The sequence below is a fragment of the Ceratosolen solmsi genome, unplaced genomic scaffold (genome assembly GCF_000503995.2).
Source record: "Ceratosolen solmsi marchali unplaced genomic scaffold, CerSol_1.0 scaffold47, whole genome shotgun sequence".
NCBI classification, from domain to species: Eukaryota; Metazoa; Arthropoda; class Insecta; order Hymenoptera; family Agaonidae; genus Ceratosolen; species Ceratosolen solmsi.
Genome location: NW_011948419.1, coordinates 4,669,642 through 4,685,663, shown reverse-complemented (window position 1 = coordinate 4,685,663; position 16,022 = coordinate 4,669,642). Strand labels below are relative to the sequence as shown.

The 16,022-nt window shown below is 21.7% G+C and overlaps 3 protein-coding genes across 4 annotated transcripts in view; 2 read left to right on the top strand and 1 right to left on the bottom strand.

Moving 5' to 3' along the window:
- The window catches only part of LOC105360585 (myosin light chain kinase, smooth muscle-like), a 49,805-nt gene that overhangs the window by 33,507 nt on the left and 276 nt on the right, over nucleotides 1-16,022 (bottom strand). Inside the window, exon 2 of the mRNA XM_011497527.1 lies at nucleotides 4,879-4,952. Within this exon, the coding sequence (XP_011495829.1) occupies nucleotides 4,879-4,912 (34 nt within the window). The 5' untranslated portion in view covers nucleotides 4,913-4,952. The remainder of the gene's footprint in view (nucleotides 1-4,878; nucleotides 4,953-16,022) is intronic.
- LOC105360583 (juvenile hormone esterase-like) lies at nucleotides 2,000-7,223 on the top strand. 2 transcript variants are annotated; one of them, XM_011497524.1, is made up of 8 exons: nucleotides 2,000-2,487; nucleotides 4,719-5,007; nucleotides 5,104-5,289; nucleotides 5,392-5,588; nucleotides 5,767-5,923; nucleotides 6,002-6,316; nucleotides 6,800-6,944; nucleotides 7,035-7,223. In XM_011497524.1, exons 1-8 carry the CDS (start codon nucleotides 2,350-2,352, stop codon nucleotides 7,198-7,200), a joined length of 1,593 nt encoding a protein of 530 aa, XP_011495826.1. In that variant the 5' UTR covers nucleotides 2,000-2,349; the 3' UTR covers nucleotides 7,201-7,223. The 2 variants fall into 2 exon arrangements, with proteins under 2 accessions (XP_011495826.1, XP_011495825.1); XM_011497523.1 differs by lacking the exons at nucleotides 6,800-6,944; nucleotides 7,035-7,223 and having other exon boundaries at nucleotides 6,002-6,060; nucleotides 6,179-6,288.
- LOC105360584 (esterase FE4-like) lies at nucleotides 8,578-15,473 on the top strand. The gene is made up of 9 exons (XM_011497525.1): nucleotides 8,578-8,720; nucleotides 9,395-9,683; nucleotides 10,459-10,644; nucleotides 10,718-10,917; nucleotides 11,145-11,301; nucleotides 11,519-11,833; nucleotides 14,838-14,982; nucleotides 15,187-15,326; nucleotides 15,403-15,473. Exons 1-9 carry the CDS (start codon nucleotides 8,586-8,588, stop codon nucleotides 15,405-15,407), a joined length of 1,572 nt encoding a protein of 523 aa, XP_011495827.1. The 5' UTR covers nucleotides 8,578-8,585; the 3' UTR covers nucleotides 15,408-15,473.

Genomic DNA, 16,022 nt, shown 5'->3' with positions numbered 1-16,022 from the left:
TTACTTGTAACATTTTGAATTTTATTAAATACCGTTTTGATCATTTTGTACAAAGGATTTTCTCATATATCGAAGATAAATATTGATTATTTGTCTGAACAACTTTCCACTTTATTTGTTACTGTGCTATGAAAAGATTAATTACGTCCGCACAAAAATAAGTATAATAAAATAAGTTCTATGAAATATTGTTATATTCAGAAGAACATAAAGTCAGATAATAACATCAGATAGTAGTAGAAGAAAAAATTCATTTTAAATATTTTCGTAAATATTTTAAGTTATGCTTCTCTTTATCCTGATAAATAATTAGATATATTTATTATACTTGAATTCAATATATTAGATTAGAATTTTTTTCCACTGTATGTGACTTGAATTTTCTGTAGTTTACATTATGTTTTAATAATGAATATATTTTAACAATGAATAGACTCATTAACCACTCATGAACGTCCATAATAACACAAAAAGAAATCTAACAATAATCAACATATATGGATAATTAATTAACCATATCTTACTAAGCGTCAGCACATAAATGTATTAAGCAGCTTAACACTTATAGTTACAATATATTCAATTTTTTATACAAATATAAAGAATATTGAATTTTTTAATATAATAAGTAGAACCTACATATAAATACACATAATTTATTTTTTAATATTAAAAATCAAATAATACTGTTAATTATAAAATAATTTATTTTAAATATAATTCTGGTTCGTTAATTTTTACAAAAGTTTATAAAAGTAATCTTTATAAATAGATGTGTTTTTAAATATTGCTTACGTAATAAATTTTCTTAGCATTAATTCTAATATAAAGTAAGTACTTTTTAAATGTATGAATAAATGATTAAAATTCATTAATTAAATTGAATAATTAATAATTATAAGAATAACTATAACAATATTAATGTTCTACATTATGAATTTTTAAGATAAAATTAATATTGTTTATAAAATATGATATATATATATTAATTTTCAAATTTTATTATATTATATAAAACAATAATGGATACTTTGACGATTCCGTCTTATATTTAAAAATTGTATATGCGCGCATATGTATATGCTTACATACTTAAGTGAGTAGGTATAAAATTCTAGTAGAAAATTAGAAAATAATATGTGAAATTAAATGTAATCAAAAATTAGAATATTATTATTTACATAATTTAATTTCATATACAAAATCGTGCTTCGTTGTTTTAAGTTTGCGAAAAAATTATTTTTAAATCTAGCTCACAATACTTAAATCCAAAATTCATTAATGTAGATACACAAATAATATTCAAAATATACTCATTGAAATGAGTATTAATATTAAATAAATACGTTTAAGTTATAAATATTTATATTTCATAATATAACATTTTCATAATTATGTAATAATGAAACATGCTTATATAAAATATATTATATAAGATTAGCCCAAATATGTATGCACGTTTCTATATTTAAAATCTTATTTGACAAACATTAATAAAATATTAACCAATGCTCATTTACTTTCATTGAAAATATCAGACTTTAAATAAATATGTTCGATATTTTCACTGTAATTATAGTAGAAATATTGTAGTATAATTTATTTTTAAATATCTACAGTATAATTAAATCTTAATTATACATAAATATATTTTTTGTTATTTATATATTAAATTGCACATATATTTAATATAATACATAAGTTTAACTTTCACAATTAGTTTCTAGTATTAAATATTACCAGAAAAAGTTCACTACATTTTATATTTAAATTATATAATATTTATTATTTAAATAATAAAGTTAAATGAAATACAGAACTATAAAATTGTCAAGTTTATATATTAATTGCATATTTAAATCGATTAAATTTTAATCTGTTATATTTATTTGACTACATTTTTATAGGTTATGTCAATTCTTATTTTACAATGCGAAGACACTGAGCATTATTATGTTGGCAATAGTATTACCAAATTATAAAAATCAGTTCTCGATTATAGTTTATGTATCGATACGTTTATATGATATTAAGCGAGAAAAAGTCTCTTAGTTATTTCAAGGCATATTTATCAATATATCACTAATTAATAATGATTCTCGAAAAGACTATTCTCCGTTAAAGGTAAAATAAAATAGAAAGCAGGTGTAGTAGCGGAATGAAAACAGGTGGATATTTCGATTTATGAAATAGCCATTGACTCTAACCGTTATTTCAATGCCACTTGCTCGAATTCCATTAGTGCCGTCAGTATTGCTTAAGAGAAAAATAGCGTAGCGTGTGCGTTACTGGCTAGTTAGATACTTCAGAGTTGAGGCACTCATCGTTTGCCAGTGCTCCAGAACTATAATGAATAACTCTGTTGTCGTCAAAATTCCTTGCGGTAGTCTACGTGGCGTTGTTGAACGCAGCTTCGAGGGCTACGATTATTGTGCCTTTAAAGGTATACCATACGCCGAGCCGCCCGTCGGTCAACTCAGATTCAGAGTAAGTTTTATATATTTTACTTTTTATTATACGTCATGTTTTTTCAACTTTTCCAGTCATTCGTAATGAAATTTTGAATACGTTCTAGGCTGTGTATTATTAAAAAAAAATTTAAGTATTTGATCGGTATTCGTATTCGATTCATGTAAATAGAAGGTAAGATGTGCTTAGTTTAAAAGCCACATCTTGAATAGTGGCAAATGAGGTTTGTTCGAAATTTAGTAATGACACCTCGCTAATTACCGTCAAATTTCCATAACTCTAACTCATTCATTTACTCTATAAGTCAGAAATCAAATAAATATAATGTTTTTATTGAAATAAGCTCATAACTTTTATTTTGAATACGGTATATTCATCTGTATTAATGACTATTACAAAAACAAAAACTATTAGCATTTATATCAATAAGTACTTTTATAATAGATTAATTTTTTATAAATAGACTATTATCAGCCATAGTATAATTATCTTTTTATACGTTTATATACTAACAAAAGATATTGATATGAAATTACATTTGTTATAATTATAGATAAGTTATATTTGTTATACTCTTAAGATTTATTATTTTTCTCCAATTTAATCATTAACATGGATTCCATTCATATGAAAATAATCATTCTATATTAATTCTAAAATTACTAATGCACTAATGATTAAAATGTAGTTTTTATTACTAACTAATGTAAAAAAAATCATACAACTTTGTAATATTTATCTTACAGATGAGAAAAAATAGAATGAAAGAATGTTATATCAATCAAAGGCAGAATAAAATAAAATCATATTTATAACGAAATTCCAAATATATACAAGTGTAGAAATATTTATATTTATTATTATAAAAAAAATATTCGCATATTATTGACATAAATAGTGTTAATAGCAAAAAATCTACTTATTATATTATTATTCTTAAAAAATAAAAATGAATGTACTTATTAAATACATAATGTATTTTTACATTAAAACATATGAATTTGTTAAAATTTTGAATATACAGGGCTAAATTTAATTGATAAATTTCATTCTACAATATGCTTTTTTAGATACTTACAACTGAAATTCTAAATAATGAGTTTTTTAATTTCAAATATAGACAAATAAGAAAGTATGCACATATTTTAATAAATCAAATTTTTATATGAAAATATACATTTATATCCATTATTTATCAAAAGAATAGTATAAAAATACCACTTAAACAATTACTCGAAATATACTGTTAAATTGTTTGAGATATTAATCATATTCATCAAAAATTATATTCCGTTTAGATCGATAATTTATCATAATTTATTCTATTTATTTTGATACTCATCATTATAAAGATATTATTTAATGATTTTATATTTATTTATATATTGTATATGATAAAATTTAAATTTTATTAATTGAAATTCTTATAATTAAGTTATCTATGAGAAAATAACAATATTTTCAACATTAAATTTCAAAAAATCATGATGAATGAATTTTTTAATCTGTCAATAATATAAATTACATTAAAATAAAAAAGTAATAATTATGGCAACCAATTCGAATTAAATATCAAACAAATGAATCAAAATATAATGAAATATTTTAGCTTATTTTCTAATAATCACAAATCATACAATTCCATTGTATCTTTAATAAATTATACAATACTAATTAATATAAATGTATTATATACTAAATTATATAAAATTACATAACAAAGATTACTGGTAAAACATAAAGAAATACCAAGATTTTTAATAATAATAGCAACTAAAAGTAAATAATGTTTTAAACGAAATAAGGTATTTTGAACATTTGAAATTGACTATTTTTGTGATAAATTAGTATTGGTTTTATGAAAATTCAGAAAACATATGCATTTAAGTCGTATAACATGCAAATATCAGTATCAAACCCATTAAAAAATATATATAATATGCAATATGATATTCATAGCATAATAATTTATTGTATTAAAAAATTCAGTGATTCAAAAAATAGTACGATAAACTGTATAGTGTTTATTAGTTTTAATTTAAATTAAACATTATAGTTAGCTTTCTTTATTCGTTTAATCAATTTGAAATGTTTAAATTAAAATATTTTTGACAACGACTGATTCATTTGCATAATATCAATATATTAAAAAAATATAAATCAATATTCAAGATAATATGGCTATTGATTAACACTATGGTTTTTGAATATTTAAAATTATATTTAAAATTGTCAACTAATTTTATTAGGATCCAATTCCGGTCAAGCCATGGTCAGGTGTGCGGGATGCAACGAATTTTGGACCTATGTGCATTCAAAACGACTTCATGTCACGAAGTATTGTTGGCAGCGACGACTGCCTTTATTTAAACATCTACGTAAAGTTTGTTGATCCTAATAATCATTTACCTGTTATGGTATTTATCCACGGGGGCGGATTCATCTTTGGCAGTGGAGATGATTTGTTTTATGGACCAGATTACCTTTTAAGAAAAGACATCGTTCTTGTTACGTTTAATTATAGATTGGGTGTACTCGGTATATATAAAATATTTTTAAAAAATTTGTTCCAAAAATTTATTTAAAAATGTGATATACTTTGAAAATTATAATAGTAAAATGTTTCTGTTATAGGTTTTCTAAATTTTGGACATGAAGTTGCGCCAGGAAATCAAGGCCTTAAAGATCAAGTTATGCTTCTACAATGGGTGAATAAAAATATTAAACATTTTGGCGGTGATCCATCAAATATAACAATTTTCGGTGAAAGTGCGGGAGGTTCATCCGTACATTACTTAACGCTTTCTAGTTTAGCGACAGGTAGAATTTTCGATAGTAATACATTTTAATAAAGGAATTATCAAACTAATATTGAATTTAGTACAAAAGTTCTATAACACTACAATGATTTCTTTATGTCAGGTCTTTTCCATAAGGCTATTTCACATAGTGGTGTGGCATGTAATCCTTGGGCATGCACATCCGATATACAAAATGCGTACAAATTATGTAAAAATTTGGGAAAAGATTCCACTGATCCTAAAGAACTAGTGGACTTTCTACGATCAATTGATTGTACTAAAATAATACAGGCTCAGGAGAATATGCGATCTTACGAGGTATATATAATTAATAATGATTCAATTTATAATGAAATTTTTAGATTTTTAAATTTCAATTTCTATGTATAGATTTGCATTTTATAGAATTTAATTTAAGAACTTCTAGGAAATATCAAGTTCATTTGTCCATAAATAAAATATGAAATTCTTCTTATGTTTATTAATAATATTTTAGAATAGATTATATTGCACAGTTGTTTTTGGCCCAGGAGTTGACAACAAGTCAAAAGAACCATTTATGCCAATACATCCATTAAAAGCTATGGAAAAAGGGATTAATGTACCGCTTATCATAGGGTGCAATGTTTGTGAAGGAATTATGATCTTACCAGGTGTGTATGCTTATATTTGAATTTAAAGTATTTAATTCAAATCTATATTTTCAACTAATTTTAACATTATATTTGTAGGATTAAAAGATTCTATTATGGAGGAATTTGAGCACAATTTTGAAAAATATTTAAACCCTGTTAGTATACTTTTACTACAAAGAATTGGTATAACGCCAAATGATTTGAAGCATTACTATTTCGGTGATGAAAAAATGTCTTTAAAGAATGTTAACAAATATATTGAATATTGTACAGATCTACATTTTCTGGAAGGCATTCACAGAGTAATAAGTTTTCAAACTAAAAAAAGCTCAACTTCGACATATTTTTATCGTTTTACTTACGATAAAGAATTTTCAATTATGAAATCATTTATAAATTCTACATTACCAGGTGAATGATATGTTTGAATTAATTTTTGTAATAACTATAATAATAATATTTATTATGAATTAATTTATTTCATTTTAAATTTAAACAAGAAAAATATATAATTTATTATGAATAATGAATTAATGAGAAACAGTACTTTTAAGTAAGTTTAATAGTAAAATATTTTTCGATGAATATTATTGATATTATTCCATGAAAATTTTTTAATGATGCTAACAATCTTAGAAATCATTTATTTTTAATTTATCTCACATATTTAGGTTTGTTACTTAAATAAGTCTTAAATAAAATTAATTAAATATTTAATATTTTTAATATATTATACTGTACTTAAAATATTTATGTAGAGAAAATAAATGATGCTTAGGAATTACCTTAATATCGCAAGTTATATCTTTCTATATTCTTTAAATATAAACGTATTTGATAATTTCCATTTTAAAACACACATTAATATTTATTAAGAAATTATTTCAATTTTAGGTACAGCTCATTTTGATGATTTACAATATATATTTAGCATGCGTATGTATGATTTACTAAATATAAAACATGCAAAACCTGGAACAACTGCATATAGAATTATCGAGCAAATAACAGAAATGTGGGTGAATTTTGCAAAGTTTGGGTAAGTTCGAAATCAATTATTAATTAAATAAAAACAATAATAAAGTATTATACTTAAACAGACTTTGATATTTACTTATATTACATACAGAAAACCAACTCCAGTAAAATGTGATTTGTTACCCATTGATTGGTTGCCAGTATCTTCTGACAAAAATTTTTGTACTTTAAACATAAATGAAGAATTAAAAATAGAAAATACTATAAGCATCGATGAACGTCTGACTAAAAAAAAACATACAAAAAATAAACTGTAAATAATAGAATTTAATATTTCAAGCAAAACAAATTTAGAAAATGGATATTTCATGCAGTATTATAAAAATATTTAAAAGCATAAGATATAAATAGATTAATTTTATATATAAAACTGTTACATTTAATGATTAAATTTTATTATGTATTATATGTATGTAAAATTTATATATTTTTAAATAAATATTATTTTTAATCTATATTTAATATCATGTGTAACTGAAACATATTATTTTACTGGAAGTAATAGTATTGCTTTATTAATAATATATATACAATATAAAATTCAAATATTTAGAAATTTAATTCAGTATGAAGTGGGATATCGTCCATTTCTTTTGAAAATTATGTGACATATGAGTAAAATTATTTCCTTTACTTTATATTTATTAAAAAAAATGAGTAAATTACTATTGCTATTAGTAAATTACTTATGATTAAATAGCAAATATTTCTTTTAAAACAAAGCATAATTAATACTAAAATCATTTTTAATGTTAAATATTACGTTATTAAAAAAATTTCTTCGGCTTATATACAATTGTGTAGAAGAAATTAGATTCCATATATCAATATAATTTATACAATTGTACAGAAGACACTCTACTTAAATTATTCAAGTGTTCCCCCAACACTTCATTTCCGATGAAATTGTTTAAAAGACGCACAATTTGAATTAAGAAACTATTTTTTTTTAAATGAATGAATTTCGATGTAAATTAAATTAATATTAGCATTGAAACCATTTTTATTTACAATTTAACTTTAAATTATATATTTTAATTATCTATACAGATTCATTTGTTGTAATGTAGACTATATGCAACATAATTTTTATAATATATAATTTTATAGTTTTACAAGTACAGTCATTTATATTCATAAGTTAATAGTAAATAACAAAAATTCGTTATACATTTTTAATTAATTGTTAATAGTGTAAAAATAATATACAAAAAAAGACTATAGATAATATAATTTTCTTATTTAATCCATTTTACATGTATTCATAAAATGCAAGCAATTAAATTGATTCTCAATGGATAAATATTCATCGGTATTAACATGAATTTGTATAAGCAAATAATTTTGACTTCATAATATACGAATAAAATTTATGAAAACAAAATCATATGCCGAAAATTTATATGATGATAATATTTATTAATATACTCTAAGTAATAATTAATCGAAGATCATTTTATTCAACATTGATGGGTTAATGATCATCGAACGTAATAAATATATATAAAATATATGTTTTAAAAGGCATAGATGTTTCTAAATACATTTTCAATGTAAATATCTCACTGTATTCAAATTACTGTTGACTATAAGAACATTGGGAATATAAAGTATGAATTTCAGTGTAATAGCATAGCTTGAAATGACCGAACCAGTCGTTGTAACCTCTTGCGGACATTTGCGAGGCTCTATTGAAAAAAGTGTTGAGGGTTTTGAGTATTATGCATTCAAAGGAGTACCGTATGCCAAACCACCAATTGGCGAACTTAGATTTCAGGCGAGTGACATTTATAGCTTGAAAGTAATATATTATAGAAGGTAGGGTTTTAACAGTTTTTAAATTATTTATTATCAGTCATAAAAAATTTCTATTAACACATTGTAATGCTCAAGTGACTTTTAGCTAATTTTTAGACAATTCGTTTGTTTTTTCATTTGCAGGAATTTTATTACCCTGTCCTTCGATTTCATTCTTAATTTTTAAATGTATTTGTTTTTTGTGCTTTTTTTCTATATTTTACAAAAAATTCAACATTTTTCAGTATATGGTATAATTTATAATTAAATTTTTGTTTATAATATCTAAGAAGTTTTTTATTTAATTATTGAATGATTAACAAAAATTTTGGACATTTCACTTTAGCACTTTTTTTAACAACTAAAAGAAGCGTACTTTATTTTATTAATTTCTTTAGAAAAATTTATTTATTGTCTAATTTAAAAAATTTATTTAGTATTTGATAATAAAACTATTTCTGTTTTTAATAACAAGTAAATCATATATTACAAAATTTTTGAATATATCAATATGTAATGAAAAAGCATTATCGAAAATATATAAAAAATAAAGAATTTTAATTTTGAAAATTATATTTTCTTGGTTCATTATATTTTCTAACAAACTGAATATCTATAGACAAATAATCTTTTAATAAAAATGATAATGTAAAGGATCCTCAGCCACCAGAAGCATGGGTAGGTACGAGAGATGCAACCATTTTTGGATCGCCTTGCGCTCAATTCGATCAATTTAAACAATCATATGTAGGATCTGATGATTGCTTATACTTAAATATTTACGTCAAATCTATTACGCCTAATTTAAATCTTCCGGTTATGATGTGGATTCATGGAGGTGCATTCAGTTTTGGTTCTGGGGACGATGAACTTTATGGTCCTGATTATTTACTGAGAAAAGATATTGTTTTGGTGACGATTAATTATAGACTTGGTGTATTTGGTAATTCTTTTAAAATTTAATTTAATGTAAATGGCTAATAAATTCATTTATTAATGCAGAAATAATATATATCAAATATTAGAAAATGAAGGATATACGGTTAAAATAAAAATTTGTTTAAAAATGATAAAAATTATCTGTATAATAGTTCCATTTAGTAAGTTTATAATTTATAATAGTTAAATTTAGTATTAAAATTTCAGTTTCATAATATGTATATACAATTTTTTTTAATTCATTCAAAAACCTCACTTATAATATTTTGAAATATAATAAAGATATGATGACTAATAATGAATGACTAAATGGAAATTCGAATACATTGATTTTTGTAATGTTGAAAAATAAATAACATAAAGTACTATAAGGAAAGTCAATAAATGCTTTATATTCTTTTGATATTTTAATTCAAATATTCAATAATAAATTATAAACGCAATTTTATTATATTAATTTCTTCCTGAAATAAAAGAAAAGTGTTTTTGTTTCAAAAACTATTTATTAATTATCTTTAAAAATATGTAATTAAAATTATATAAAATTATATAAAATAAAATAATACAATAGATACAAAGCAATAAAAGTAATTGATTAAATCTCTTTCATTTAAAATGAAAATATTACATAAATATTTTAATTTATGGTATGAGATAAAAATATATTAATTAAATGTAATTTTTTATTGAATGAATGTTTTTATAAGAATTGGTATTAAAATCTCAATCTTAATTTTTTTGCAAAGATTACTTACTAGTTTCATTTCTGTTCTAAACAGGTTTTTTGAATTTGGAAGATGAAATTATGCCAGGAAATCAAGGTATGAAAGATCAAGTTATGGCTTTGAGATGGATTCAACAAAATATTGCAATCTATGGAGGAGATCCAAATAATGTGACTCTTTTTGGGGAAAGTTCGGGAGCAGCGTGTGTTCACTATCTGGCATTATCACCAATGACAAAAGGTATACGATCCCATATAAATAAATAAATTTTCATCACGCCGTTTCAAAAACTCATTCACTTTTTGACACTCAGGACTTCTACATAAGATTATATGCCAAAGTGGTGTAGCTATTAACACATGGGCATCGTTACCAAACCCGAAACAATATGCATATGCCTTATGTAAAACATTAGGCTACGAGACAAATAAATCTGAAGAAATCGTTAAATATTTAAGAACAATCGATCATTTCAAACTAGTTAAAATGCAAGAGAAATTACGAAGCATAGAGGTATAATAATAAAATATACTATAATTATATTTTTAAAAACAGAAACTGTTCATTATAATAATATAAAATTAATTATTCACTTCCTTTTTTTCTTTAATTAATAATAAAAAATATCTACAATTCGATTAATAAAAATATACTTATACTATAATGAATTTGTTTGTTAATTTATATAAATTTTATAATGTTTATCTTAAAATTAATATTTGTTTAAACTTTTATTTTAGGAAAAGATGCAATTACTATATCCTTTCGGGCCAGCAATGGATGTTAAATCGGCGAATCCATTTATGCCAATACCTATATCAGAAGCTATTCAGAGAGGATTGAATATACCTGTCCTCTTAGGATATAATAACCGGGAAGGAATATACTCTTTAGCAAGTAAATACTTCACCAATATAGTGTATCAATATATTTAATTAGATAAAAAAAATTTACCTAACATATACCTAAACGATTTAAAATAATATTAAAATATTACGCAATGCAGTTTATTCAATGAGATAAATTTGAAAATTTAAATTAATTATAATAAATAAATTATTCAATTATATTTTATTAATAATTATATTTCGTTAGTTATTTTTATTACTTTCAGCACTTCAAAACGCTAAAATGAGGGATGTTGACAAGAATTTTAACAATTATATGCATCCTAATTTGTTAAGCTTTTTACAAAAAAATAATTTAACATCATATAATTTAAGGGAAATATATAATTGCGCACAATTAACTGAACAGAATTATTCAAATAAATTAATCGATTTGATGGGGGATATGTATATTAGTTTAGGCTGTCACATAACCATAAAATTTCTTATCTTACAAAATTTGGCGCCAATATATTTTTATAAATTCAGTTATGATAAAGGCCTCTCGTTAACAAAACTTATGGTGCAAACATCACTTAAAGGTAAATCAAAATTTAACATTTTATATAATAATTTTTTTTTATATAATAAGTTCCTAATAAGTTACAAATATATTAATAAGTATAAAAAAATTAATTTGTTATATATAATTTAATTAATATAAAGTATCAACATTAATTATTAAAATAATAAAAATGTACTTCAAACAAATGGCTTTTGTCATTTATTTATATTAATAATCTCAAATATTGTTATTACGTATAATTTAAGCATATTTGAGCATATATATACTATGTATTAAAATTAATTTAATTTAACAAAAAAAGTTATTTTCAAATTTAATAATTTTAATTTTATAATAATTTTTAATTGACTAATAAAATGAAGATTTATAACATATTAACTAATATAATATTTATTGTAAATTGTATTTACAATTAAATGCTTTGCATTAAAAAAAAATTGAATAAGAACAAATAGTTAAAATGTGGTATTGTATGGAAAACTGGTATTATTTACAATATTTATAATGTTCACTAATTTATTAAACAATCATTGTATTTATTCAAAGATAATAAATTTGTACTTTTTCCTGTTGGCAAAATTATTCGAATACAATCGATTATTCTAATTCTTATATTAAATTTACATATTTTAAAAAATTTTATAAACATTAATAATTATCTAACCTAAGGAAATTTTTAATAAGCAATTTTTAAAAAGTGAATAGTTACATAAAACATCTTTTAAAGACAATATTGAATATGTAAGTGTCAATATTAACTAATTGTTTTTTTTTTATTAGGAATTAGAAAAAAAGTATCTGTAAAAAATGGAACATTTTAGACTTTATAATTTATTCATTTCTTTTGCTGACGCTATACTAATAATTTAATTTGAAATATTATTAATAAATTAGAATAAATTAATTACGATGTATTAATAATGCAAATGGTTATGAAAAAATATATATATTTATTAAAATACTCGTTTCTTTGAATGTGTTTCCAAATGTATTTAAAATAGTGTAATTACATGAATGTAGTTCATTTTGTATTAATGAATTGAATGATCGAAATTAAGTAATATAATCAATTAATTTCATGATCAATTCTTATGAAATTCATAAGAATAATAAATAATTCAAATTAAATACTTAAATTTATTAACATAGTTTTTCAATAATTTCAAAATTGTTTTCATTTTTTATCGAAAATTCTTTAGTAATTAATTAAAGTTTAATAAATATCCTACTTATATTATTGGTATGATAATTAAATAAAATTATGAAATAATAAACAACTTAAATAATAGATATTTTTATAATGTAATGAAATATGGATTTTATTAAAAAATCTTATGATAAGAATCTATGCATTCAAATTAAAGATTATCCTTTTATCTATATAGATTACTTTATAATTTCCACTGTAAATCTCAATGAAATTGCTAGATACCCTATTAATTGAGAGTTACCGAAATTATAATTTGCATTCCAAATGAACTTATACTGACTTCTGTGTACAATGATTCGTAAAATAATGAACACTGTTGACAAAGATAGCTAAACATTATTCTAATAAATTATTAAAAGTTTTATGCTTTTATACCAATGCTAGTCATGATTATATTTATTCGATAGTTTCATTTACTAATTTTATTTAAAAATAAAACTTGACCACTTCTCAAGGTGAGTATAACGAAAATTCATTGATAGTGGCAACTTAATAATGAATTAGTAAACAAATGATGTGCAGGATAGTTCAGATCAAATTAGTTTTGGAAAAACAAAGTTAATAAAAAAAAATAAAAACAAGAAAAAAGGAAATAATAAAACTATAGTGAAAGAGCATATATATTGGTATTGAATAAAAAATAAAATATAAAAAGCTGGGGAATAGGGGGATTGCTTGAAAAATAATAGGAGACTGGAAAGTAGAAGATAAAAGCATAGGTAAAAACATATATTTGACAAGTAAATGAATAAAATATGTATAGATAAATATTAAAATATCATATATAAAAATGTCTTTCTACCTCTTTACCCGTTAGCACTTATATTCTCATATTTTCCCTCTCACTTAGCTCGATATTTCATTTGCATAGTTCCCTTGGTTCTTCTGTAACCTTTCCTTCTTTAGTTAATTCCTTTGTACTACCCTTCTTTCTTACGTTTTTAATTCTCTTTTTCATAACAACGATGTTCTTTTTAAATTAAGTCGAATTTAAAATATTGAGCTCCCTTAATTGTTTTCATTCTATTTTGTTTCGATGTACGATTTCCGATTATCAAATGCTTTCAATACCATTTAACCAAAATAACTAACTTTAATATAAGTATTAAATAAAATTAATTTACTTTAAAATAATTAATTATGCAGTCTAAATTATTCTAATTGAACAATAATAGCAATTTCTAAGCTTTAAATAAAATTAATTCACGTGTGATATAAAAAACAATAATTATAAATATTTATTTCAAAATGTTTATCTATAGATTTTCAAATATAATATAAAATTTTAAAAATGTATGTTTACTCTAGCTTATACTTAATTCAAGATATTTTACTTATAAAACTTCTAAGTACTTGAATATTGACCACTAATTAGGTGTTGCTAAATTTTCTAATTTTAGTACTATTAAATACTTTATCAATAAATAATTAAATTTGAATTAAAATTATATAATATTCAGTAGTAGATACTTTTATTTAAAATGAATAAAAATAATACTTATTAAATATTAGTGGTACTTATTATTAAAAATAATAATAATATAATAAATGAAATGTAATATATAAAATTTGATGTGTATGTATTTAGTTAATTGCTCTTTAATATATTTAAAGATACAAAATTATGTATCTAAAGTAATTATATAAAATAATGAAAAAGTAAAATTTATTGAAAAAATGTTGAAGTAATTTAGTACAAACATTCTTAGCTATAAATTATAGCTCAAAAATTTTAATAAAGAAAAATTTATAAAAAAAATAGTTATTATTTTGTTCAAAATGTATTATTGATAATTTAAAATGAATTTAGGTGCTTCTCATTTTGACGAAGTTCCATACTTATTTTATATGCGCTATTTTGATACATTGGGTATTGATCACCTGCAGAGGGGTACCAATAGTTATAAAGTAATGGAACAAATGATAGAAATGTGGACAAATTTTGCAAAAAATGGGTAAGTGATGAAATTATTTTAGTATAGGTTATATTTTCAGATTTATATTTATTTTTTTTAATTGAAAAATACGTTATTTATTTTAAAAAAAAATTAAATTAAAAAAGTATTGATATTTCATTCGTTTTTTGTGTATAAAATTTTATGATAAAGAATATTAGACTACCAATGGAATTATTATATTTGAAAATATTTCGTATACAGGATGCCCACATCAACTATATCTAATCTAATTTCTGAAAAATGGACACGTGTGACTAATCCTATTCATCTGTCTTATATGAATATTGATACAAAATTAAGTATGAACAATACAATTAACATTGAGCAGCATCTGTGTAGTGGTAAAACTATAAGCAAATTATAAACAAACTGTAATTCTATTTCAATTCTTATAATTATAAAATAATCAATTTGTAGGTTAAAAAATTACAAATGAATGTATTAATAATATACCAAGTTTTGAGATGGAAAAATATTGTGGTTTGGACATTTTTTATTATATTTAAGAAATATTTTTATGAATAAAATTTATATAATTAAATTTATTATTTATATATTCAGATGTATAAAGAAATGATTAAATAATTTCTTGTTATTAAATTATTCATTCTATTATTTTTAAGTGTTTTATTGGATATTTCAAATATAATTATATATAATATAATGCAATATAATACAATATATATGTACAATTGCACGTAGATTTTATGATATTATATACCACTTTTGTTCTTTAGTTACTGTATAATCAATATTCATAAATATATATTAGATTCTAAAAATGTTGCTATAATCATTAAAAATAAAGAAAATCATATATAATGTTAAGGTACGTCTTTAAATTTTCTATAAGATATTTATACTTCTTACCTATCTTATAGATATTCTATAATATATATAGATAATAAACAATTGTAAATATTAATAAATTTCGTTAAAGTTAAAAATGCGTGAAAATTTTTTTCATCTATTAACAACACAATTATTGAATGCAAAAAAGAATAATTTATTGTTCAGTAACAATAATAATTCTATCA